The sequence below is a fragment of the Danio aesculapii genome, chromosome 15, assembly GCF_903798145.1.
Source record: "Danio aesculapii chromosome 15, fDanAes4.1, whole genome shotgun sequence".
In the NCBI taxonomy this organism is placed as follows: Eukaryota; Metazoa; Chordata; class Actinopteri; order Cypriniformes; family Danionidae; genus Danio; species Danio aesculapii.
The window spans coordinates 31,057,794-31,085,577 of record NC_079449.1 but is presented as its reverse complement, the minus strand read 5'-3'; the positions used below and the strand labels follow the sequence as shown (position 1 = coordinate 31,085,577).

At 35.8% G+C, this 27,784-nt stretch overlaps 1 protein-coding gene across 2 annotated transcripts in view; it reads left to right on the top strand.

Annotated features, from left to right (window-relative positions):
- cltcb (clathrin, heavy chain b (Hc)) overlaps nt 1–27,181 on the top strand; it is a 53,117-nt gene extending 25,936 nt beyond the window's left edge. Inside the window, exons 15-33 of one of the 2 annotated variants that reach the window (XM_056473639.1) lie at nt 76–201; nt 304–446; nt 2,080–2,314; nt 2,430–2,552; nt 3,875–4,020; nt 4,111–4,294; nt 5,698–5,890; nt 6,001–6,158; nt 6,606–6,770; nt 6,855–6,962; nt 8,567–8,734; nt 8,930–9,079; nt 10,653–10,784; nt 12,008–12,118; nt 12,216–12,386; nt 14,499–14,720; nt 17,319–17,339; nt 21,741–21,816; nt 26,281–27,181. In XM_056473639.1, the coding sequence (XP_056329614.1) occupies nt 76–201; nt 304–446; nt 2,080–2,314; nt 2,430–2,552; nt 3,875–4,020; nt 4,111–4,294; nt 5,698–5,890; nt 6,001–6,158; nt 6,606–6,770; nt 6,855–6,962; nt 8,567–8,734; nt 8,930–9,079; nt 10,653–10,784; nt 12,008–12,118; nt 12,216–12,386; nt 14,499–14,720; nt 17,319–17,339; nt 21,741–21,816; nt 26,281–26,411 (2,763 nt within the window). In that variant the 3' untranslated portion in view covers nt 26,412–27,181. The remainder of the gene's footprint in view (nt 1–75; nt 202–303; nt 447–2,079; nt 2,315–2,429; nt 2,553–3,874; nt 4,021–4,110; nt 4,295–5,697; nt 5,891–6,000; nt 6,159–6,605; nt 6,771–6,854; nt 6,963–8,566; nt 8,735–8,929; nt 9,080–10,652; nt 10,785–12,007; nt 12,119–12,215; nt 12,387–14,498; nt 14,721–17,318; nt 17,340–21,740; nt 21,817–26,280) is intronic. The other variant, XM_056473640.1, reaches the window with a different exon arrangement.
- The last annotated feature ends 603 nt before the right edge of the window (nt 27,182–27,784 follow it).

Below are 27,784 nucleotides of genomic sequence, written 5' to 3'. Positions count from 1 at the left end.
TAAATTTCCATTTTATCTTTTAACAAACCCCTAATGTTGCTTAATTATTTACTTTGTCGTCCTCATGTTTCACAGGAAGCAAAACTGACTGACCAGCTGCCCCTCATCATTGTGTGTGACCGCTTTGATTTTGTCCATGACCTTGTGCTCTACTTGTACCGCAACAACCTCCAGAAGTACATTGAGATTTATGTTCAGAAGGTACTTGAGGCGTGATTATGACAGTGCTCAAGGAATCATCATCATCATTTCAGTTCACTGAAGCAGTGAATAATGACGGACTGTTTTTTTTATTTTTATTAGGTGAACCCCAGCCGTTTGCCTGTAGTGATTGGAGGGCTGCTGGACGTGGACTGCTCTGAGGACGTCATTAAGAACCTCATTCTGGTGGTCCGAGGACAGTTCTCCACTGATGAGCTTGTGGCCGAGGTGGAAAAAAGAAACAGGTGCAACCTTGCTGTGTTTTCAGAGGTTTTTTTTTATCAACAATTTGCTAATCATATATAAACTGAAAATGATTTGTACTTATTTTTTTATATTTTATTACATATTTTAAAGTACATTTTGTGACACATTTATTCAGTTTATCCCAATAATTTAAATTATACAGATTTAAAAAAAAACGTGCACATTTGAGATAAAAAATTTATTGGTGGTGAACGAGTCAAGAAATATCATTTTACCAGCATTGCTATGACAGCACAGTAGCACTATGTGCAAGCAGCATGAAGTACGCTTCATAGAAATGCCATGTATTTGCTTTTTTTCTGTGAGCTTGTGCGATTCATCATTAGATTAGAATACAGTTTCATGAATGAAATATACACAGTGTAAAATATTGATTATTTTTTTCAATTCATCTTTATTTCTAAAGGGCTTTTAATAATGTAGATTATGTAAAATATAGATGAAGTTCTAGTAAATTAAAACTGCTTCAGTTTAGTTGTCACAGTTCAGTGTAATGCAAGTATCCCTGTTGAAAGCACTGAAAACACTGAAGTGCAACTCTACCGGTGTGCAGCTCCATATGTCCCAGCCAGGCAAATCAGAGCCAGAAAAAAAAACTGTCTCAGCCGGGCATGACCATTTTTCCTCTGGCCAAACGGTCTTTTGCAGAGAACTTGCAAAATATTTGACAACAAACTGCCTTTTTTGGCAGAAGCCATTGAAATGAATGGGTTTCATAGTGCATTGCTTGCCATATCCAGTGTGAAAGCCACTTTAGACTGCATGGTGACTCGGTTGGAGGGAGTGTGAAACCAGCATTCTGAATACCCCTGAGCAGTTTGGCGCAGCAAAGCCTTTTTTGTCATCATATTTTTGGCCATTTTTCTTTTTCAGCCAAAAACCGAGAACATTTTACATAATGTTTTTATGCCAGGTATATAAATATTAGGGCTGTCAACATTCACGTGTTAAGGGCATAGTTCACCCAAAGATGAAAATTCTGCCATCTGTTTACTCACCCTTGACTTGTTAGAAACCAGTAAGAATTTTTTTGTTCTGTTGTGAGTTCTTCAAAATTTTGTCTTTGTGTTCAACAGAACAAAAAGAAAACTCAAACAGGTTTGTAACCAGTCAAAGGTGAGTAAATGGCGGTAGAATTATCAATTTTGGGAGAATTATCCCTTTAACACATTTATTAATTCTGTTAAAACAATTAATCACAAAGAATTGGTGTAATTTACACAATTAAATTTACTTTTTTTAGGTGTAAATAACTATTGTATCCCCTTAAAACAGCTTTGCTTTAAATAATTTTAAGCCTCTAAACTTGATAAAAGATTCCCAGTAAATGTATTCATTCAATCAGTTTAAAACAACAGGAATGTACAAAAAGACAGGCTGATTATGTCAGAGATGGCAGAGAGAATGGTGACTTGTGGCCAGTTTTTGGTGAATAAGTCTTTTGAGTGTGTTTCACTTAAATCACAGAGAATGACAGAGCTCTGGTTTTTAGTTTATGAAGGCACATCTCATCGTGTGCTGTTTATTTGATTGACATTTGTCTGATTTGGCGGTTATCTGTCTGAATCTGCTCTGTTTTGGTCTTAAAGTGATTGTTTTGATCTCTGACAGACTTAAGCTGCTTCTGCCATGGCTGGAGGCTCGTATCCACGAGGGCTGTGAGGAACCTGCTACCCATAATGCCCTGGCTAAGATCTACATTGACAGCAACAACAACCCAGAGCGCTTCCTCCGCGAGAACCCCTACTACGACAGCCGTGTTGTGGGCAAATACTGTGAGAAAAGGGACCCCCATCTGGCTTGTGTGGCTTATGAGAGGGGACAGTGTGACCAAGAGCTCATCCATGTAAGGAACAATGGGGCTTTGTTTTAATGTTTGTAGCAAAAAGAGCTGACTTGTCCAGTGTCTAACATGAAACAAATTGCTATAAATGTTTTTTTTTTTTCTGTCAAATTCACAGGTTTGCAATGAGAACTCACTCTTCAAGAGTCTGTCCCGATACCTTGTGCGTCGTAAAGACCCCGAGCTGTGGGCTAGTGTGCTTCTGGAAGTCAACCCTTACAGGAGACCCCTAATTGACCAGGTGTAAATTAAAGAATGACATGAAAATCAAGATGAAACTTCGTTCACAGTCCATTTTACTAATTTAATGTCATATTTTCTAGTAAAACAGGAACAAAAATACAAAAATTTATATATAATAATTAAATATGTATCAAAAAGTTGGTATTAGGTACTATTACTATATCAAAAAGATTAAAGGGATAGTCCCAAAGATCAAGATTTACCCACCATTTACTTTCCTTCAAGATGTTACAAACCTTTGAGTTTCTTTTTTCTGTTAAACGCAAAAAAAGATATTTTGAAGAAAGCTGAAAACCTGTAACCATTGACTTCCATAGTTGGAAAACCAATACTATAGAAGTCAATGGTTAAAGGTTTCCAACATTTTTCAGAATATCTTTTGTGCTCAACAGCTATAAAAAAAATCTCATAAAGGCAAGAAAAGGGAGAGTAAATGACAGAATTTATTTAAAAATAAATGTACATAAATTTAAAACAAAAATGGTCTTGATGTCAGCAGAAAAATAAATTAGTTTTAGCGTATGTCAGTGAATCATTCACAATGATAAATTGTCCAGTTTTTATTTACATTTATTTTATATGTCCTGTCAAGTGCTTTGAAATGTGCTTTTTTGTATGATGTGTGACGTAATTTCAACAGAAACATGAAAACTGGCTTGTACATAGTAGCTCCTCCCCTTAGCCAATAGAGCTTCGCATTTATAACAGCTCTGCCAGTAAGGGCAATTAGGTATCGCTGCAGCCTGGAGACCTCCAAGTAGGAGGGATTGCACCGCAGGTAGGTTGGGTGACCTCTGAGTGGGAGGGACTTATACCACAAGTAGGTTGGGTTTAAGGGGTGTAGGTGGAGCAGATATTAACAAAACACATCAGGTTACTGTGAGGTTGGGTTTAGGGGTGGTTTAGATGCATACCTGCCAACATTTGCTTGGTTCGGAGGTGAGGTGTCTGAATAACACTGTTGAGAACAGGTTACTGTGGTGTTAGTAACTACTATGAGGCGTGTTTTGGGCCGCCACTGCGATCAGATCCTATACCAATGTTGGCGGCCCGGCGTTTCACAGACCGTACCAAAGATACCAGAGCATTTAATTGGTCAGAAGATTTGATGAGAAACTGTTTGAGGTGATGTCAAATAAATCATTGATCCGTTTGGTCTTTTTTTGTTACCTTTTTGCAGCACACTAGCTTATTGATATCCTTAGGACTAACAAACTGATACTAACATCTAAAAAACCTTGTTTTGATTTCATAGGAACATTTTTGAGTTATAGTGAAGAAAAAGTACATTAACCCAGCTAATTTCCATGCCCACCAAAGGTTGTGCAGACTGCCCTTTCTGAGACCCAGGATCCTGAGGAAGTTTCTGTTACTGTCAAAGCTTTCATGACTGCTGACCTGCCTAATGAACTCATTGAGCTCCTGGAGAAGATTGTCCTGGACAACTCTGTTTTCAGCGAACACAGGTAATTGTGGAAGGCGGCCGAACATGAAATGGTTTTCTTAAATGTTTTTGGTGGTGTTAAATATTGACTCTTCCATTATTTGTGTTGCAGGAATCTGCAGAACCTCCTGATCCTGACAGCCATCAAAGCTGACCGCACTCGTGTCATGGAGTACATCAACCGCCTTGACAACTACGACGCCCCTGACATCGCTAACATCGCCATTAGCAATGAGCTCTTCGAGGAGGCTTTTGCCATCTTCAGGAAGTTTGATGTCAACACATCAGCGGTGCAGGTACGGTTCATGTTCTCAAATGTCATCATTCAAACTACGGGCCTGTTGAATGCTTGATTCTGATTGGCTGATGAACATTCAAACCGTGCAATTATTTTCAGATAAAAATTAAGGTTTTGACCACAACGAACACGCTTTTTGCATTGAGAGGAGCCTTTTTTGACAGGTTTACCAATGGCTGTGAGCATTTTAATTACCTGCTGCTGCTTGTGTTTTTAGTGGGAAAAGTGTGCTGCGTCACTTGTGTCTTTTTCATTCTCCAATTAAATAAAAGCAGAGGTAGGGTTTCATTTTAGGTGACACCATTGTTTATGTTATCAAGAGGACTATAGTAACTTTTAATGATGGAGGAGAGACTAGTGGTGACTGTTTCGAGTTATCCAGAGCTGTGAGACTTTACAAATCCTAAATATCACAATATTATTAAATATTACAATTAAAACCATTTCATCAGTAACGCTTGCACACAATACACAGCTGATTCAGTCATTGTCTAGAGACAAAAAAACCCCACACCGCACTTCTTTTGTCAACAAAAAAGGCAGTGCAGTGCACTTTGCATTCTAAAAACAGAAAACGTCTTTGGTGTGATCGGCCCCTAAAGTAGTTCCTGGCAGATCTTCACAGTACTGTAATTCTGTCATGAACACTCTCTGTATTTAGTGTGCTAATGAATATGTATATGACAGTGTTGATGCATTTGGTCTTTGCAGTGTAGATCTGCTAAGCTGCTGCTGCTTTGATTATTATGGCAGAGCAAGTACCGAGACCTGCTACTGCCAGTATATACACAGACATGCTGTCTGAGAATATAACACGCTTCTACTCCAAACATAATATATATGTAACCCCTGTAGCAGATCTAAAATACAGGTGGAGCTGGGGTGGAGGATGGTCTCCAAAAAAACGCACCGCAGTTTAACAGTGTAAAACGACACAGAGTATTTAAACTGATGAGGAGCAAGCTCATTGGCTTCCAGGGTGACAGCAACCAATCTCCTGTGCCATGTAGTTAATGACGCAGAGCAGATTAGGTGACCTGTCAGCCTGTGTTTCATGGCAGACATATCACTTCCCTATCACTACACCAAACAATTTCAGTTACTTCAAAACTTCTTCAAAGCCTAAAACGGATATGGATATCTAAAAAATGGTCTCATACAGCGGTGGTTTGATGTCAAAAACTTGAAAATGTCTTAAAATATAACAACAAAACTTTTGTTAGGTGTGGTATAAGCCGAATAATTGACTCCTGTTGATTGTATTATTAGAAATTAATACACACTACCACTTTGTGTGCATTATTTTAATAATTCAATAGTTAAATATTGTATGAAATTACGTTCATGTACTGCTTGAGTTGTTTCTCTATGGGCTCAAATCATTGTGTGTGTTGAACGCAGGTTCTCATCGAGCACATTGGGAATCTGGACCGGGCTTATGAGTTTGCAGAGCGCTGCAATGAGCCGGCTGTGTGGAGTCAGTTGGCTAAAGCACAACTGCAGAAGGGGCTGGTGAAAGAGGCTATTGACTCTTACATCAAAGCTGATGACCCTTCAGCCTACATGGAAGTGGGACAAGCTGCAGCCCAAAGCGGTAAGAACCAGTCCCCTGATTCATGACTAAATCCATAGCATCCAAAGGTGTGGGGGATCATAAATACAGAAAATGGTCTGGTTGTTAGCTTAATGATGTTTTGTTTTCAGGAAACTGGGAGGATTTGGTCAAGTTTTTGCAGATGGCTCGTAAAAAGGCCCGTGAATCGTATGTGGAAACTGAGCTGATCTTTGCCCTGGCCAAGACTAACCGTCTAGCTGAACTGGAGGAGTTTATCAACGGGCCAAACAACGCACACATTCAACAAGTATGCGTCTCTTACTTTTGATATTGTATTTAAAAAGTTATGAGGCCAACTATAGCAAGTATAATATTATTTTTATTTTTACTTATTTTTTAATTAATTAATTTTTTTACATATTATTATTTTTTCTATTTATTTTTTTTGTTTATTTTTTATGATTAAAAATTTAAATAATTTTATTTTATCTGAATTTATTGATGTTCTATTTTGTTTTATTGATGCTTTAATGGATGCTAGCTTAGGCTTTTATGGATGCGTATTTATTTATTTATTTATTTGTTTGTTTGTTTATTTGTAGAATGTTTATTTATTTAAAGTTGTCTGAACTAAACTAATAGAAATTCTTGGAAATTTATTAAATATTACATTACATTGAAAGAGACTTTGAACTCATTAAACATTGTGAATATAAGTGCTGATATTTACATCTATTTTGCTCTTTCCGTGTAGGTTGGTGACCGATGCTATGATGAGAAGATGTATGAGGCAGCTAAACTACTTTATAACAATGTATCCAACTTTGGTCGTCTGGCCTCCACTCTAGTGCATCTTGGGGAATATCAGGCAGCTGTCGATGGGGCCCGTAAAGCCAACAGCACAAGGACCTGGAAAGAGGTCTGATTACACATTGATTTTACTGACAATACAAGAGATTATTCTTGCATTGTCCTATTAATAACAGAAATGTTCTCCTCTTAGGTTTGCTTTGCCTGTGTTGATGGGAAGGAGTTTCGCCTGGCTCAGATGTGTGGATTACATATTGTCGTTCATGCTGATGAACTTGAGGAGCTCATTAACTATTACCAGGTGAGTTTCAGAAGTATTTGCGTAGGCAGAGATGTTAACAGGATTCTCGTGATCGTGGAAGACTTGAAAATATCAAGGATTAAATATTGGCTCTGAGTTGTACCATTTACTATTATAGTTTCGTAATTTACAAACATAGGAGCTATAAATACTACTATAAGATTATAAAACAAGAAAACTGGGAAAAAAACTTTATTCTGTCTAAAATCTCACTCAATATTGAACTGTCAAAGGAACACTCCTATAATGAGTGCTGCTGTCATGGTACGGCAGCAAAATTTCTTGATCATTACGCTGGAATTAATAGTTCCTAGCCTTATTAACCTAGAAAATAGCAACTATCATTTAATCAGTCTTAGTACACGACATAACAGCAATAGAGTCAAGCTGTGAATTGGAAAACAATCTAAACTTTTTTGAGCAAGATGCTAATGGTCTAATCTGATTTACTGATTTATGCTAAGCTAAGCTGAAAGTGCTCCTAACATTCTGAGATCAGCAGAATGGATTCGAAAATGGTTAAACTCAAGTGTTTGTTCAAGGTTTTTTTTTATTATTTGTTTTTTACATTATACAGCACGAAAAAACAAAACAAGAAAAAAACACCCCTTTCCCAGAACACCAGATCTAAAGACAATATATAATCAAATGTCCATAGAGAAAATAAAAGATGAAAACATGACATAAAAGGATGACACAAGTTCCTTACTCTCATATTGTCATGCTGTGTGCATCCATTTCCTTTACAAGAGTTAAAAGGCTGCCAGACCTTATAAAATATCCCAACAGACCCTCTCATAGTATATCTTATTCTGTCCTGTCCAACATCCTCTAAGTCGAAAATTATCAGTTGTATGTAGATTAGTCTCTTGAAGGAATGCAGTATCTACATTAAGTTGTTTTAAATGTACAAATACCTTTTTACAATTCACTGGCTGGTTAAGTAACTTAACATTCCAACTTATGAAGTTAACAGAGCAGCCCTCAGCCCCTCTGGATGTGCTTGTGATTTTATGAGACCTAAAAGTGCCACAACATGACAACAACAAAAAGTTAAGATGAACATCTGTCAAAATAAGTCTGGTAAGGAAATTAAACTGATAGTGTTAATAGAGTTATGAAATTAGACTTTTTCACAAAAAAAGTGTTCCTTTAATAATAGCATAATATCAGTGTCACTAAGATCAATTTTTTAGGCTTAAAGACAACTTTTTTTAAAAGTAAATTATGCATTTATTAAACTATTAAAAATGAAAATTCTGTCATTCTTTACTTATTCTTAACTTGTTCCAAACCTGTTTGAGTTTCTGTCTTCTTTTGAAAACAAAGGAAGATCTTTTGAAGAATGTTGGGGGACAAAAAGCTTCCATAGTATGCTTTTTCCTATTTTGGATGTCAATGTCTTTTGTTTTGTTTTCAACGGAAAAAAACTAATTCATAAGTTTAGAATCTGTATGAGTAAATGTAAATTTGACATTGTGGATAAACTTTTCCTTTAACACCAGCTCACACATCATTAAAAAAGAGATTATGATGCTTGACAAAGATTGCTCCCCCAAGTCTTTACCAGTAGTGCTGATTGACCTGTGTGGTTTCTCCTTCAGGACCGTGGCTATTTTGAGGAGCTGATCACCATGCTGGAGGCGGCTCTGGGCTTGGAGCGCGCTCACATGGGCATGTTCACAGAACTGGCCATCCTCTACTCCAAATTCAAGCCACAGAAGATGAGGGAGCACCTGGAGCTCTTCTGGTCCAGAGTCAACATTCCCAAGGTCTGAGAGCTGAAACCGTATTGAAGCATCTGTCTGACTATAAATATTGACTGACGTAAATGGAGTTTTTCTATTTAGGCAAAACATTTAAAATAGCAAATGCATTGGATGCGTCTGTTTAGGCACTTTGGTGTCTCTCTGTTTATTGATTGATGGAAGAAATGGATGAGACAGTTCTTGTGTTTATGTGTTTAGGTTTTGAGGGCAGCAGAACAGGCTCATCTGTGGGGGGAGCTAGTCTTCCTGTATGATAAATATGAGGAGTACGACAACGCCATCATCACCATGATGAACCATCCTGCAGACGCCTGGAAAGAGAGCCAGTTTAAGGACATCATAACCAAGGTTTTATTTGCATCTCTTACTGAAATATGAAGTTGTTCTTATCATGTAATGTTTTATGTATATTGTTCTCCCCATTAATAAACTAAATAATAAATTAATAAATTACACATAAGTCACCATGAAATCAAAATTGGCAGTACTTATTTTCATAAAATACTACTGAAAATGGAGTTGTTTTTGCTCTTGACATATCTTTATCTTTTATGGTAAAACACAGTATTAAGTCATGTTTCATGAAGACATTTTGCTAATTTCCTTCCATACGTTAATTTTTGATTAGTAATATGTATTGCTAAGCACATTATTTCGACATCTTTATAGGTGATTTTCTCAATATTAGAATTTTCCAGATTTAATCAAATAGTTGTATCTCTACCAGATATTGTCTTATGCTAATGTTACATCCTTTTAGAGGTTAATAATAAACTAAGGGTATTTTGACATAACATATAATGGTTTAATGTGTGTGTGACCAATGGATACAGAAAGAATAACTGAAAACCAAAGCAATCACAGCAATTGATTATTTATTGCCCATACTATCAGTGAAAATATTGTACAGTTAAAGAAAAATATTTGCAATGAATAAATGATCATTAAGCTGTTGGAGAGGAGGTAGTTAGAGGTGCTTAAATCAAAGAAATAAATATAACAAAACATAATAACTGTACTAAACTAAATATCAAAAGAAAGGCATGAAAAGAAACATCTTCAATGTATCAAACGTCTTAACTAAAGTACTCTAACTAAAAAACAAAACAGCACACTCTCCTGAACCTAATGAAATAATACAAAAATGAATCTTGAGTGTTGTAAATGTATACCGCGTGACTTGCTCACTTCTACACCCTCTCCGGGTATTACTCAAAAAGTATCAGTTAACTGGATGAGTTCACGAACAAATGCATTGCAAACTCAAAAGATTTTAAACAAGAGCATCAATCACAAACCAAAGAAAAACAGTAAAAAAAAAAAAAGGAGTGAGAGTGAAAGCGTGAGGGAGAGAGAGAAGGAGAGAGAGATCGTCATTGCAGTTTGGGCTGGCTTTTTAAACGCAATGCCGCCCAACGATTGGTGGAGCGATCCTCAGCACGGAATGCGGATCCTCCAATGTCATTTTGTACCTGAAACACGTAAAACGACACACCCACATACAGACAAATGTGCGCACACACATAACCAGAAAGTACGTTCTGCAGGAGAATGTAACACTAACAACAAGCTTACACAGTAAGCTTAATTTTTCAGCTCTGATTATTGTAAATCTCAATTTCCAAAAAGGTTACCCTTATGACTGGTTTTGTACTCCAGGATCACTAATGTGGTCTTAAAATTTCATTAAAACTGTGAATACCATGCAGAAATGATCATGTGCCTTTTTGATACATATGTTTTATTATAACAGGTTTTTTATAAGCATAAAACCAAAAAAATTGTATATAATCTGAAATAAATGTTATACTAAAACGATTATGCATCTTGACGGTCCACTTTTGATCAGGTCTTTGGAAAATGTTTTTTTTTTTTATACAAATCTGAGGGAATTAACCTTTGTTGTTGATTTGTGTTGCAGGTGGCTAATGTTGAGCTGTATTACAGAGCTGTCCAGTTCTACCTGGAGTTCAAACCGCTGTTACTGAATGACCTGTTGATCGTATTGTCTCCTCGTCTTGACCACACTCGTGCTGTCAACTTCTTCAGCAAGGTACTGTTTTGCTTGCTGTTAAGTTTTGTTTGGTTTTTTATTCAGCAAAGATCTAGCTATTGTGCTTTTTTAAAACGTTCGTATGGGTGCTGGAAAGTCATGAAATTGGTTGAGTTTTTATCTGCTGTTTTCAAGGTTTGTAAAGTGCTTAGATTTTGGTTGAAGTGCTTGAAGCTGCTTGAAAATGTAATCATGTTGTTTTCATAATAATTTATGGTACTAAATGGGCAATGACAATGAACTATTTAAATATTGTTTTTTTGCTTAAACTAAAGTCTGCATATGCGCCTATAGCATGATCTTATTTTCTTATTTGTATAACACTTTTTACTATAGCTATTATTTCAAAGCAGGTTTACAAAAGGTTGGATGTGCACATTATTGGATTACTATCAATATCAAAAAAGTTATTAGTTACCATAACTTTATTAGTTACTAATAACTTTAACTAATTAATTAGTAACTCATAGCTTTTAACAGAAAGTTATTATATATAAGCATAGTTAACCTAAGTTATATAGTATTTAGGGGATGTCTAATGTGTACAAGTTCAATGAAGTGTACTAAGTGTATGTGTTGCCCTCTAAGTCTTTGTATGGTTGACATCTCTTCTTATTTTTTCATCTGCAACCTTTCCTTAAACTGTCATAATTTCCCCTTCACGATTGAACAATTTATGTTAACAATTGAACAATTTAAATTAAAATAAATGTTAATTTAAGAAGAAGGATAAGATTAAGATGAGTAAATTATATTTAAGAGTGTTAATTACAGTAATTCAATGTTAATATACCATCAAAATGATTCATTAGAATACTATTGACCTTTTTCTTCATGTATGAGCATACGGCAGCCATTGGAGTCTTTTTGGCTTGAAACTAGATTCCATTGATTTTTAGACTTTAAAAACAGTTTGTTATGCTGCTTAGTTGCAAACTGATCTTTTCTTATTATATTATTCTACTTTTTATGTATAGTCATGAACAAATTTGATTGTAGAGCAAGAAGTTTGATCGTTTTCTGCCGTTTATTATTATTCCTAGTCATTTCTCCCATAGGCAACTGAATCGGAATATCAAAAACAATCGCAAAAATGAATGCACTTCCACATTGTAGAATAAGGTCAATATCAAATATTATAACAAATAGCATCTGATATATTATGGTGAAGTGTGTATATTTATGGAAATATGTCATTTACCAAAGTTGTCCATTTTTATTAGGTCAAGCAATTGCCATTGGTGAAACCGTACCTGAGATCAGTACAGAACCACAACAACAAGTCTGTAAATGAGGCACTAAATAATCTCTTCATCACAGAGGAGGATTTTCAGGTATACAGCGAATTTGCCGTTTGAATCACAGTCTGTCATTTTATAGTCACTCTGCTAGTTTGTAGCTTTGAAAACTTTTGACTTTGATATTTCACAGGCTCTGCGCACATCCATCGATGCCTACGACAACTTCGACAACATATCTCTGGCTCAGAGCCTGGAGAAGCACGAGCTCATCGAGTTCAGGCGAATCGCCGCATACCTGTTCAAAGGCAACAACCGCTGGAAGCAGAGTGTGGAGCTCTGCAAGAAAGACAAACTTTACAAGGTCTCTCTCTTAGTCCAGTCCGCATTACTAAATGTTTGATATGATGATGATCCTTTTGCGAGGGACCGCATCCTAAAATTAAGTCATATGTATTGTTTTTGATTTAAGATTTAAAATATGTTTAATGGCGAGAAGATTTTTTTCAACACATTTCTAAACATAATAGTTTTAGTAACTAATTTCTAATAACTGATTTATTTTATCTTTTCCATGATGACAGTAAATAATATTTGACTACATATTTTTCAAGACACTTCTATATAGCATAATGTGACATTTAAAGGCTTAACTAGGTTAATTAGGTTAATTAGGCAGGTTGGGGTAATTAGGCAAGTTATTGTATAACGATGGCTTGCTCTGTAGACTATCGAAAAAATATAGCTTAAAGGGGCTAATCATTTGGATTTTTTAAATGGATTTTAAAATGGAGTTTTAAAAATTAAAAACTGCTTTTATTCTTGCCAAAATAAAACAAATAAAAATTTACTTATTCTGTTAAACATTATTTGGGAAATATTTAAAAAAGAAAAAAATTCAAAAGAGGGCGAATTATTCTGACCTCAACTGTACGCACGTTTTATTAAGAAAAGAGTTAAAATGATGTATTTACTTTATTTTAAATGAAGTTTACTCTTTCATGCAAATCTTTCATTTATTCAATCAGATTTTGGTCTGTTTAATTATTTGATGTTATTCAAATTATATTTAATTATTTTAATAGATTTAATTCTTAAGATAAGTTAAGAAATTCTGATTAATTACGTAGATACTTTAAATAATGCAGATTAGTATAAATAAATTGTTAAATAAAGTCTGAGATTGAGTTAAATTAGACAAAAATATTTTACTTGTGTTTTATTTATTATACTATGCTGCTTGATTATTTAGTGATTCACTATGTTTATTTAATTTAGTTTCACCCATTTTCATTATTTCTCCTTTATATTAATAGTTTTTAACCCTTGTGTATTGTTCAAATTGACTACCCTTTCGTTATGTTGGTAGCTGTTTTTGACCCATTGACTTCCATTATAATGACATTTTTTGATTCTTGATTGTTTGTAGTGTTTTCTCTTGAGAGGAGGTAAAAATTTGTCATTTTAACTGTTGATCATCAGTTGGCAGCATTAACCCTTTAGATAGGCCTGTGCAAATACGTTTCTGGCTTTTATATGGAGTTCTATGGAGTAAAACGGCACATTATTGTGTGTGCATAAATACACTTACTATGTTTACTATGTTCTGAGAGCTGAGGTGCTTATTTAGATTTTCTCAGACATATCAAGGTAAACACACACTATACTTCATATAAAAGACATAAACTAAGCTTTTTTTGCACTAATCAACAGTAAAAATGACACATTTTACCTGCTCCCAACAGGGAAAACTAGCAACAATCTAGAATGTGTGATTATATGATGTCATGCCTTTGCAATCAAAATGTCATTATAATGAACGTCAATGGGACAAAAACATCCCCTAAAATAACCAAAGGGTAGCAAATTTGCCCAGAGTGTATTCTTGAGTTTTTGAAAAATTCCAAAGCATTTTCCCAAAATATCTCTCAAAATAAGTGTTGTCACCGAAAATCGCTCAGTTTGCCAAATTAAGCCTCAAAATCAGTGTGGATGAAAACTTCCCAAACAACACATAAGGGTTAATCAGATTTTTAATGCATTTTTAATTTAATATGTTTGTATATTTATTTATGTATTTAAATCACATTTGATGATTACATGTATTTACTCATTATTTATTAGATTAGAATACATAAAACCTACAAGTACAAATATTTAAATAACATTTTTTAAAAGATAATTAGAAAATAATCAAAAGTTAAACAAATTAATATTAAATATATGAGAAAGTAACACAAATTAAATGCATTTTAGATTTAAATAAATTAAGAGTTGAATATGTAAAGTGTAGATTAATAGAAATTGTATCTATTCAAATCAAAATGCTGATTATTTCTTTTGTGCAGTTTTTTTTTTTTCTGTACTCTTTTAAAATGCCAGACACAGAGGTGATCTAATTAAGCTTACAGTCATATTTTAGCAGGACACTATCTAATAATTATTATTTAAATGTTTGTTTCTGTTTTGTCCACAGGATGCGATGCAGTACGCTTCAGAGTCGAAGGACACAGAGCTGGCGGAGGAGCTGCTGCAGTGGTTCTTGGAGGACGACAAGAAAGAGTGTTTCGCCGCCTGCCTGTTTACCTGCTACGACCTGCTGAGGCCTGATGTGGTGCTGGAGACGGCGTGGAGGCACAACCTCATGGACTTTTCTATGCCCTACTTCATTCAGGTCATGAGGGAGTACCTCTCAAAGGTGAGCCTCCGTCCAGCACTTCCACGGCTCTTATGGTAGACACAGTCCAGGAAGATGGAAGATTCCTGATAAACGCATTCCTCACATCTGTTCCAAAACTAGCCAGCAGCTTTTCTGTCGACAGGTTTAACTAATAATGTTTAACTTCACTTAAACAGGTGTACGTAAAGCCTTTCACTAAAAAAAATGCATTATTTTCATTTTGTGAAAGGAATATAATTGGGCCCACACGAAATCTGCAAGCGCAGAAATGTCTGTCTATTTATTAACTTTTGTAAATGTGCGTAAATGTATATTCAGTTTTTAAATTAATAAGTTCAGTAATATTATTGACTAATATGAAAATGTTTATTTGATTTATTTACAATACAGTTTGTAAAGTAATATATTCTGTCTTTGTATTATATGAGAGAATTGCTTTGTTTACCAAGCAAGTGGATCTAATTGGATTTGCATTGGTAAACATTAGGGATGTCCCGATCAGGTTTTTTGCCCTAGAGTTTGAGTCTAAATCATTTAATTTTAAGTATCTACAGATACCGAAACTCGATCGGTTACTTCTATAATACATGAAAAAGACTGCAGACCTACACTACAGTTAATATTATTATTTTACATTTATTTGTAAACCTAGTGCATTTTAAAATGCATTTCACGTCTTGTCCTTGCTTTATCCATCAAAATAATAATCATTTTGCGTTTTAATCAATTACGGCCTTTTTATAAAAAAAAAAATGTAGACTAAGAATGTTTATGGAAGTGTAAGAGTGAGTGCATTTTGCGGCAGGAGTGTGTTTCTCTGCACAACAATAGCTTCTCTGCAACAAAGTGATGTAATGTCGCACGCGTTGCTGTTTCTGTGTGAAGTCAAGAAAGAGGTCAAACTCTGTGCCACCGCATAACTATAGATGTGTTACAAATAATGAGAATACATATGTAATGAATTTGATGGCCACCTGGCCATTGGGAAGGAGGAGGCGGATATCCGACAGACTTTTAAATGAATTAATAATGAAAAAATAAAACAAACAGACGGCAGCTCCTCACAGAGACTGCCGTCAAACTGTAACCAAGAGGAGAAAACCTGAACGTCCAGGCCTGGTCCTCTCTCGTCTTGCACTGGCATCTCTCCTCCTTTTAGCTTCCAGGGCTCCTCTGTGAGACTCGAGGCAGGTGATGCGTCCAGGTGGCTCTCATTATCTCACTCACGCTACCCGCCTTGTACACTCTCACGGCTCTCGGCCCCGCCTCACTCGACACAATATAAATACATAATCGAGTCCTGATCAGGAGGTAACGTCCGATTCCGATTGAGTCTAAAACCATGTGATCAGGCCCGATTTCCGATCACGTAATCGGATCTGGACATCTCTAGTAAACATTAAATGAAAGTTAAAAAGGTATTATTTTTTATTTCACATATTAAGTTTTGTTACAATACTCCCAAAATCATTCCGCAGAAATCTGCAGATTTTTTTACACAATTTTGCACAGAAATCTAATATAATAATAACAATGTTAAAATAATAATGATTAACAATGCTTATAATAATTATTTTCTTTTCGTGAGCTGTTATTAGTAATAATAATTGAATATAATGTTAATGTTAAAATAATTTTAATAAACGCTAAAACAGTAAAAGATTAAAAGCCAAAGTTATACATTTTTATAACCACAAATGAATTTTTAGGCCTTATAGATAAACAAATAAACAAAAAGACTTAATTTTAAATTAAACCTTTTTTCATTTTACTGCTGAGCAATGCTGAAGTAAATGAAACATGTACAGTGACATATCACAGATTTGTATATGTGATTATTTAACACGATTAACCTCATGATAATTGTATCCCAATATATTTTTATTTCATTCTACCATTCAAATGTTTTGGGCTGGTAAGATTTTTATTTTTTTTTTGAAAGAAAGATTTAATGGTAGCAAGTGGCATTTGTTTGATCTAAATAAATTTTAAAAGATTGGCAAATATCATAATTTAATGTCTTTTAAAATATAGTTTATTCCTATTGTGGCAAATCTGGTTTTGTTTTGTCAGTCGTGATTTGCTGGGCAAGTAACATTAAATTTGTTGACAATTTCTAATCAAATTAAATTTGCTCTTGCTGCATAAAAGTATTTATTTATTCAGTGACCTCACATTATTATTAATATTATTATTTTATTTTGTGCATCCATAAAAGGATCAAATGTTGTCTTGGTAGGCTGTTGCTAGGATTTGGAACAGAATTTTGTTTATAATTTTAAGACATTTTTTACATGCAACTTCATTTTAAGTAAGTTTTATTTCTCCTGTCATTCATGAACATGTTCAGAACAGACATTTATTCATCATTTTTTCTTTTAAATTTGATTTAACTTAATAGTTGTTCCTAGGTAAGATTAACTGATTTGAGCAGCCAGTGAAATGCAAATAAAGGAATGGGGAGGCGATTTTGATTAGTATCCTCTATGATTTCCCTCTGCTAATTTCCTTTAACACTTCTGGTGATTGCTGCATTTGTTCTCTACCTGCTTTTTGCAATGCTGGACTGTTAAGTTTGCTTTTTTCTTAAGCTGCCACTCTTAAATTCCCTTTCAGGTTGATGCAATTAAGGAAAAGGTGAAGGTTCACTCTTACTCCATCTTTAACCCTTGTAGTTTGGACGACTGAAACTTTTTGAAGAGTCTGCATGAGTTCTTCCCTCCCATGTCACTCTGCTGCTTTTAAAAACACACCTTAACTAGACTTTCCTGGAGTTTCTTCTAGATTACTGACCATCCGTTTGCCAGACGCTGTCGTAGTTCGCCTCAGACCCGTAGATGCTGGAATTAGCTGATGAACGACACTAAACTACCATTCTGTTGATTATCGTTAGTCTAAACGAAATGTTTTTCTTTCTTTCATCAAATTTACTCTCAGAGCTTGTTCAAGTTCCTCAGCTAATTCACTTCTGGACTGGTAATTAGGTTAAAAAGGAAGGAGTGACCACATTTTCACTATTGAAATTTGTTTAACTAAGGGGCCGTTCACACAGAATGCGTTTTTCTTGCAATACTTTTCTATTGTTTTTCAATGCAGTTTTGTATTGTTTTCATGCGAGCGCCGAATTTTTTTAGATGCCGTGTCAAATTGAAAGATCTTCAACTTTCACAAGCAGCATAGCTCATCACTGTCAGGTCCAAAAGCAGTAGACCAATCGGAAAAGTTGTCACAACAGCTGTTTTATTTACTGTTATATTATGGCAGATAATATCAGCGCTCATTAAGGCTTTGTCCAGAATATCCTGAATTATACAATGTATCTTCATGTACTGATCATGACAAATTGTTTTCCTATTTCTAATGGGTTCGTTATTGTCGTTATTACAACACGTTCGTTCGTAATATCGTGTTACATGGACCTTGCCTTGTGTTTTTTACTCCTTTCCTGAGTGCCGTGTCAAGCATGTTTCAGAAGTAAAGACTAATTCGGTGTGAATAAGCCCTAAGTGGTGCATGTGCATTATGTTTCAAGCTATAATCTAGCTTAATTTATGAGAAAGTGTGGTCCTTCATAAAATAATAAAAAAAAAAAACCTGTTGTATGCTGTAGATAGTTTACAGGCATGTGTTTGAACGTGTTTGTAGCACCTTTGAAAGGTCAGGATCGTGGCTGTTGGCTTTGCCTGCCTCTGGAAGCCGTGAATGGCTGTATAAACCATCTCTCACCCCGTCACACTTCCACTCTTACTCTGCCTTTCTCTCATGCACTCTTTTTAACATAGGAATAACAAACTACACCTGTGGCATGATCTCTCCCTCTCAACGAATCTTCAACCTGCCGGTCTCTTTAAAACCTGCTCAACAACAACAACAATAATTCCTTAACTTTTTAAAGCTGACACCAGCTCTGTGTAGAGAACTGAACCCAAATGCACATTTAAAGGAATAGTTCACACACAGAAATGAATATTTTGTCATAATTTTCTCAATTTCATGAGCATGAAGGTACTCTTATACTAACAGTGAAGTTCCTTAGTGGCAAAAATTATATATATATATATATATATATATATATATATATATATATATATATATATATATATATATATATATATATATATATATATATATATATTAGTTTTTTTCTAATTTATTTCATTACATGTTTTTTTTTTTTTGTCTTAGTAGTTTGTTGTTGTCTATTCTGACAGAAGCAATGGCCTACTTCTGCATTAACACCTTGTAAACAAAGTAGTAGCTCAAAAACCATTCAAAGCACGTGTCAACAAAAACTGTACTGCATACAGTGCTAATAGCAAAAATACCATCAACCTTAAGCATAAATTACTATTTTTATTAAAAAATAGATACAGTGCATCCGGAAAGTATTCATAACGCTTCACTTTTTCCACATTTTTTTATGTTACAGCCTTATTCCAAAATGGATTAAATTCATTTATTTCCTCAAAATTCTACACACAATAGCCCATAATGATGATGTTAAAAAATAACTTTTTGAAATTGTTGCAAATTTATTAAAAAATAAAAAACCTGAAAAATCACATGTACAGAAGTATTCACAGCCTTTGCTGTGAAGCTCTAAATCGAGCTCAGGTACATTCTGTTTCCACTGATCATTCTTGAGATGTTTCAGCAGCTTATTTGGAGTTCACCTGTGGTAAATTCAGTTGATTGGACATGATTTGAAAAGGCATACACATGTCTATATAAGGTCCCAGGGTTGACAGTGCATGTCAAAGCACAAACCAAGCATGAAGACAAAGGAATTGTCTGTAGACCTCCGAGACAGGATTGTTTCGAGGCACAAGGTTTGGGAAGATTACAGAAAAATGTCTGCTGCTCTGAAAGTTTTAATGAGCACAGTGGCCTCCATCATACGGAAGTAGATGTTTGGACCTTCCTGGACTCCACCAGGACTCTTCCTATTGCTGGCCGGCCATCTGAGCTCAGTGATCGGGGGAGAAGGGCCTTAGTCAGGGAGGTAATCAAAAACCTTATGGTCACTCTGTCTGAGCTCCAACGTTCTACTGTGGAGAGAGGAGAACCTTACAGAAGGACAACCATCTGTGCAGCAATCCACCAATCGGGCCTGTATGGTAGATTGGCCAGACGGAAGCCACTCCCCGCCTGGAATTTGCCAAAAGGCATCTGAAGGACTCTCAGAACATAAGAAACAAAATTCTCTGGTCTGATGAGACTAAAATTTAACTCTTTGGAGTAAATGCCAGGCGTTACGTTTAGAGAAAACCAGGCACCGCTTATCACCAGGCTTATACCATCCTTACAGTGAAGCATGGCGGTGGTAGCATCATGCTGTGGGGATGTTTTTCAGCAGCAGGAACTGGAAGACTAGTCAGGATAGAGGGAAAGATGAATGCAGCAATGTACAGAGACATCCTGAATGAAAACCAGCTTCAGAGTGCTCTTGACCTCAGATTGAGGCGACAGTTCATTTCCAGCAGGACAGTTACCCAAAGCACACTGCCAAAATATCAATGAAGTGGTTTCACAACAACTCAGTGAATGTCCTTGAGTGGCCCAGTCTGAGCGTAGACCTAAATCCTATTGAACATCTCTGGAGAGATCTGAAAATGGCTGTACACCGTCACTTCCCATCCAACCTGCTAGAGCTTGAGAGGTACTGCAAAGAGGAATGGGCAAAAATTCCCTAAGACAGGTGTTCCAAGCTTGTGGCATCATATTCAAACAGCCAAAGGCGCATCAACAAAGTATTGAGCAAAGGCTGTGAATACTTTTGTACATGTGATTTTTCAGGTTTTTTATTTTTAATAAATTTGCAACCATTTCAAAAAGTCTTTTTCACATTGTCATTATGGGGTGTTGGGTGTAGAATTTTGAGGAGATAAATAATTTAATACATTGTGGAATAAGGCTGTAACATAAAAAATGTGGAAAAAGTGAAGCACTATGAATACTTTCCGGATGCATTGTATTTACTGCTTTAAGTTACTGCTTTTCATCTTTTGTCAACACCCAGTCTCCATTATATGATCAAAGATGAACTTGGACATTATTGAACAATTTCTGCTTGTGTATCACAGAAGTAAAGGAAAAAATAGAACCGAAATTAGTAAATAATGACAGAATCATACTTTTTTATGTGAACTATTCCTTTAATTTATAATTCAGTCATAACTCAAGGATTGGTTAGACACCCAGGACACTCTAATCTTTGTAACTTGGGCTTTACTTACTTCAGCTATATCAGCTATATCGGATTCAGATATTGGTTATTTAATGGCAGTCTATAGGACTTTTGTAAGTTTCTGTTTATATCATTTGCACAATGACTTCCTTTTTCTAGCAGAGCTATCGTCCACCTGTCCCATGAGCAGCGTCCTACCATTTTAATAGTCACCAGATTTATGAGTAGATTCTTTAGTTCATTAAAGGTGCGGTCACACGTACAGATGTTGAGTGAATTTTCATGTTTAAATCCAGTCATTTAAATGGGAATCTATACACTCTGGCATTTTGGTGAATGTGATTTATTTGGTCAAGTGAACGTGCTCTATTGACCAACAAAAAGATTTGAAAGCCATTTCTATATAGGCTGTGCTACACTACTCATGACAGACGTTTTATTTTCCATTGTGAAAGTTCACCAACATTTTTTAATTGTGATTGCATCTTAAAAGGGTTCTGTTTTCTACATATGCACTTACCATAATAGGATACTGACTGACTGTATGGGGGACCATGTCTATTGTTATTGGTTGATTCACTGAGGACATATAAAGTCATAGTTCTTACATGTGAAATGCATAGACCAGTAGTTGATGCTTATTTTAGTGGTTTGTCATCGGGTATGGAGTGCCTTGGCAAGAAGCTTGTCCCCTGAGACCTGCTTTGAAAGCGTGTGCACCTTGTATTAAGCTTGGCTTTATGCATCTCCCATGAATGGTCCCATCCATCAGTCATCACTCCCTGTCTATGGGTGTTTATCTCTTCTCATGCGTCCTTTTTGTCCTTGTTTCTCGCTCTCCTTTTTCCCAGGTTGATAAGTTGGATGCTTCTGAGTCTTTGAGGAAAGAGGAAGAGCAGCTCACGGAGGCACAACCCATTGTCTATGGTATGCTTCTCCATCTAAAACCCAGTAGATCCTGCCTTTGATAGCATACACAAACACTGGTTCTAGACATGCGCACACTAGAATAGTTCTTTCCAGAAATCCTTTATGGAAATTCCAGAAATATATAGCTATAAAAGTGTAAAAAAAACTTTGACCAACACTTTATGCACATTTTAAAGAAATTGTCCTGTGCCAAAATGTACACACAAACACACACTCTGTACCCAAATCACCAAGCTGAAGTATACCTTATGGGCTTAAGAAACGAACGCATATAAATACACTACAAATTATTAGGTGAGTATCATCCATCCATCTGTCCAAATTATTTTATATATATTTATTTATTATGTTATTTTATATGTTGTTTTATATTTATTTAGTATTTGGTGTGTAGTTTTACATTAGTGTTTGGTCATCTGGTTTGGTTTGTTGTGCTTTTGGTCTTTTGTTTTTTTGTTTATGTAATTTAGTTTTTGGTTGCTTGGCAATGTTTTTTGATATTTAGCATTCATTGTATTGTTTAATAATAGCAAGTATGAATAGAAATTTTTCGATTCATATAGTTCATGCAGGATTTGAACTTTAATTTAGAACTTTAAAAACTTTTTCATGCAGTAACCTAGCGATATTAGATATTCATCACCTACGATAATATTTTAGCTACTAATTTTATGTTTTAGTTGACATTAGTTATGTTTCCATCCAAGATGCGAATAAAATTTGTGCATAACTGGAATATCGCATGTAAGACATGTGAATGAAGCAGCATTTCCATCCAATGAGTCAAAGAGAACAAAATCGTCACTTCCTGGCGCCAAATATCGAAAGCAAAAATAGAATTTGCTGCGGTAGGAGAAGCTGCGTAAATCTTTTCCTTATTTAATAAATTACTTGCGCCTCAGAAGACAATCTCGACATGCAATGAACACGTGGTGGTGTTTGAAGGTGTGAGACGCGAAGCACAGATGCTCTTAACTATTCTGTAGGTGATTAATAATACAATAACACTAATACTGGAATTACAGTGTTTTAGACTGACCAAAACAACATTTCAGATGTTTTACAGTGTTCCCAGCCTGCTGGTTTGTGCATTCACACAAATTAAAGTGTTTCCATCGTAGTTTCGAATGAAAAGTTTATCCTACTCAGTTATGCGCATTTTCAAAAATGATGGGCATCATGTCGTTTTCATAAGTCGTTTTTTATGCTTTGCTAAAAAAAAAAAATTAGCTAAATCATTCACTGTGCAATAAAGCCTGTTAGAATGACTGTAAAACTCAAGCAGAAAGATCCCTTTTATGGGTTTGCTTTTTTATAAACCTTTTGTTTTTATTAAATATATATTTTTTACATTTTAATGAAATTGGTCCATGCCTAAACTACAAAAAGAACCCTCAGCAAAATATCCTTTAATCAGAATGGCGAAATAAATTCCTAAAAATATTACGTTTTTTTTTTTTTTTGTGAACATCACTGATCCTACAATAATCTCAAAAACCAAATTCATCTGAATACATCTCATGTAAAATAATTTACAGTAGAGTTTAGATTCTCTGCCCGAGCCCAGACTTGACCCGACCCACTGGCCCACGGGTTGGCCCGATATTTCCTGCCACTATATTCGGGCCGGGCCGTGAGCATTTGTGTTTTTAATATTTTTGTCATTTCTTAAATAACCTAATTGCGTGGAGAGCTATACACACCAAATCTATAATGAAAGCATTCGATTACTTTCGTACTGCTCATTTCAGAGAAAATTTGTTATGTTTAAAACAAAAGACGCCAGGACGGACTTGTTTACATTCTATCATTAAATGTGTTAGTCTGTTTAAAAAACACACCAAAACACAAATCGTCCACTGTCACTCATCTTGTCTGTCAGTCACCTGTGCGCAGCGTGTATGAGAGCAGCAGCAGCGCACAGGCGTTTGCTTTTCACACCGGATGTGCCTGCAGTGCACAGCTGATCGGCGGCTGCTGCACATATCGATCTATTTCTATATCTAGTTACCTATGTATCTTTATATACAGTTGAATCAGAATTATTAGCCCCCCTGTTTATTTTTTTTTTCCAATTTCTGTTTAACGGAGGGAAGATTTTTTTTCAACACATTTGTAAACATGGTAGTTTTAATAACTTATTTCTAATAACTGATTTATTTTATCTTTGCCATGATGACAGCACATAATATTTTACTAGATATTTTTCAAGGCACTTCTTCGCAGCTTAAAATGACAATTAAAGGCTTAACTAGGCAGGTTATGGTAATTAGGCAAGTTATTGTATAACGATGGTTTGTTCTGTTGGCAATGGAAAAAATATAGCTTAAAGGGGCTAATAATTTTGACCTTAAAATGTTTTTTATTTTTTATTAAAAACTGCTTTCATTGTAGCCGAAATATAACAAAAAATACTTTCTCCAGAAGAAAAAATATTATCAGACATACTGTGAAAATTTCCTTCTGTAGAACATTTGGGAAAATTTTCAAAAAGAAAAAAAAAATTCAAAGGGGGCTAATCTGACTTAAACTGTATAAATACACTATTTATTTTTAATTTTCATCTGTACTAAGGTCTGCAGCAACTTCCTGCATGTGTGGTGTGAAACAGGCATTACATGAATTGACTGATTCAGAGGCTGCATTGTGAATTTCATCGTTGTTTCAAGCCAAAATAAAGCAAAATCATAATTCTCTTCAACAGCTCTTGCAATTAGACTATATCACATTTAAGATCCACTTTTTGATGTTACTTTCACTTTACAAAGAAAGATATGGGAAAATGCTTAAACGGGATGATAGCGTGATAGAATGTTAAAAAACAGGAGGGTTTATAGGTATGCAGAAAGCATGAAAGTCAGCCTTCAATGTCCTCTTTTGTCACTTCTTCAAGCATGCCCCTGAGAGCGAGGTAAGATAAATCTAAACTAATTTCTGTAGTTCAAACTACTCAGAATTGTAGTTGAGAACGTTTGTTGTAACAGCCCACGTATTAAAAAATGGTCGAGTTTAAATTGGGCTCAAGGCTGATTTATACTTCTGCATCGAGTGGTCCGCGTGACGCACAGGGTCTGCCTTGCGCGTAGCCATGCATTTATACTTCTGCATGCTGTTTGTGTTGCTCTGCGATAACACTTCCGAAACGCAAGCTGACAGTAGGTTTTTATGATCCTCTGTGATGAGTTTCTTCGCTCGTGTTTTGTTTTTTTCTGAACGCTACCTTAATGTACAAGTAGCTAAAACTGGCTCACTCAGAGGTGGGAACAGGTGGACGTGCAACAGCATTAATCATAAGGTAAACCCAAAACAATAGTTTCCATCTGGAGCTCCTTTACTTGTAAACCATCGCTCCAATGTGCTCGAGGCTCTCAGCACCGCCCCAGTGTTGCCAACTATTTTCAGTGAAAAGGCGCTAAGCTCTGCTCAAAAAGTCGCTAAATGATGCTAGATTACATCATACGTCAATTTGCATATTACTGACGTCATCACGTCCAGCAGTTTTTAACAGGCTATGGTTAATATTTATAGTAATAACTATTTATATTTGCACTACGCTTTATATATGCATGTCAATTTAATTAAGTGAATAGTTTGAATATCAATATAGATATATAATGAATTTGCAGTAATCTCCCAGACATAATAAACACACAAGTTCCAAAACTGTCACTAAAATCTCTCTTGATTGTGAACAAGAAAAGATTTCAATCAAAAAAGAAGCAGATCGGCTTGACTGTAACGTTACAAGGAAAATGCCTCACGCTCACTGTGCTAAATCATTTTGCACAGGACTGGGCTGCCTGTGAGTGCTCTGAGGCAGGGGAGCGGCCGGCGGCATCACCCGCAGCTCGTTGGGAAGAGTAGGAACGATACAGTACGGACACATGAGAGTCTATAAAAATCTCCGGTAACACCAAAAAAAAAGTTGCTAGATTAGTCGCAAGTCGTTTTTTTGGAAAATTTTTCACTAAGGGGGACTGAAAAGTCGCTAAATATAGCAACTAAGTTGCCAAGTTGACAACACTGCACTACCCACACTCGTCACAGCTACCCAAGCTGACCAATCATGGAGCTTGTGCTACACGTCGTTGTGACTTGTAGTTACATTTTTTGAGAGGTTACCTTAGTGTCGGTGACGGCCACGGCAAGGGCTATGCGACCACGCGTAGGCTGCGCCGGAGCATACGCATGCTCTTGATGCAGAAGTATAAATCAGCCTCGAGCCGGAGCATACGCGTGTTCTTGATGCAAAAGTATAAATCAGCCTTCAGGCTCATAATTACAGTTAATGTGTCAGACCAGGTTGCACATGGACACAAGTTGCTCGGGTAGGGTCGGGTTAAATTTTTTGGGCTCGATCTAAGCTCTATTTTACAGTTGCATTCAAAGCTTATTAAATATGAACAAACCCGATATACATGGTTTCAGTACTAATGCTTCTGTTTTGAATTCTTTTTTCAGGCACACCCCAGCTGATGCTCACTGCAGGTCCCAATGTGGCAGTTCCCCCACAACAGCCTTACGGCTATGGCTACCCCACAGCGACTGGCTACACCCAACCCGCACAGCCCGGCTTCGGCTACGGCATGTAAAGCCCTCCTACCCACAGCTGTCCATCCATCTTTCCTTAAGTTCCTTACAAAGCTTATCGTGGTCTACTCGCAAGGTTATATAAAGTAAAACAAACAAACAAACAAAAAAAGTTACACGTTTTAAATTATTTTCCTTAAAATGCAATGAAGGACTTCATTTTTATTTGTGTTGTCAAAGGAAATAATCGGACCACACTTTTGTTATTTCACATTCCATATTTAAGGCTACTTATATCACTAGTTCTTTTTTTTTGTGAGCTGATTTTTTTAAGGGGGCATGGGTTGTGTATGTAAGTGGAGTGTTGAGAAGAGCAATTAACCTTAAAATATGTTGTGAAGCATCTGATTTGCACTCTGTCGTGAGAGGAAACTAATGTAGAATCTCTTAATTTTGATGTATTGTATGTGAAGAGCTTACACTGTCAGTCTGTTTAATGCATTTCATTATTGTATATTCTGAAAAAAAAAAAGGTTAAAGATGATATTTGAACATGAACGTATGCATCCATGGGTACATTTAGCTAACACTAAGTAATAATCTGATATTCTACACAAATATGTAGCTGTATGGGAATTTTAAGCGCATACAGACATGAATATAGTAAACGATTTTAATCCCTTAGCATAAACAGGTTTCCCCCCTGATCGACCTCGTAGTTGTTAACATCTCATCATTCACTCCATGTGTAACAGGTGACCTTTCCTTGTATTGAATACAGTGCTCTTTCTTGTGTGAATCCATTTCCATAAATGAGCAAGGGATACATTGATTCTCCTGACTTCTGTGTTTACTCATGCGATTCTTTGTATTGAGGTGTGTGTGTGTGTGTGAGTGCCAGGTGTCGTGCTGTTTTAGCTCACTATTCGGAGTGTACAGAAGAATGAATACACAGAATGGATACCAAAGCTTGTCCACCTGTAAGATTTTGTGTGCGATCTGCAGAATCTGAAAAATAATAATAATAAGGGGCGGGTGGGGAAGAATACACAGGATTGTAATTATTTTGGTGGCTTGATTGTAAATTGGCAAAGATTAAAATGAAACTCATCCATTCTCCATCATATATCTTGCAACTTCGTTTTTATGCAAATCACTGCAGCCATTTGAGGTGTACTCAGTTTTTGTAACTATGTTGTGGCAGAAGAACTTTAGCATAGAACATACAGTAATGCTTTTGTAGTTGTTTTGTAGTTTGTTCCATTAACAAGTACACTGAATTGCCCAAATTTTTGTACAACAATTTGAACTCTGATCTCTGAATTAAGCTTATATGGTTTAAATGCCAAAATATAGCACCTTAATCAGGGGTACCAAAACTCGGTCCTGGAGGGCCGGTGTCCTGCATAGTTTAGCTCCAACTTCCTTTAACACA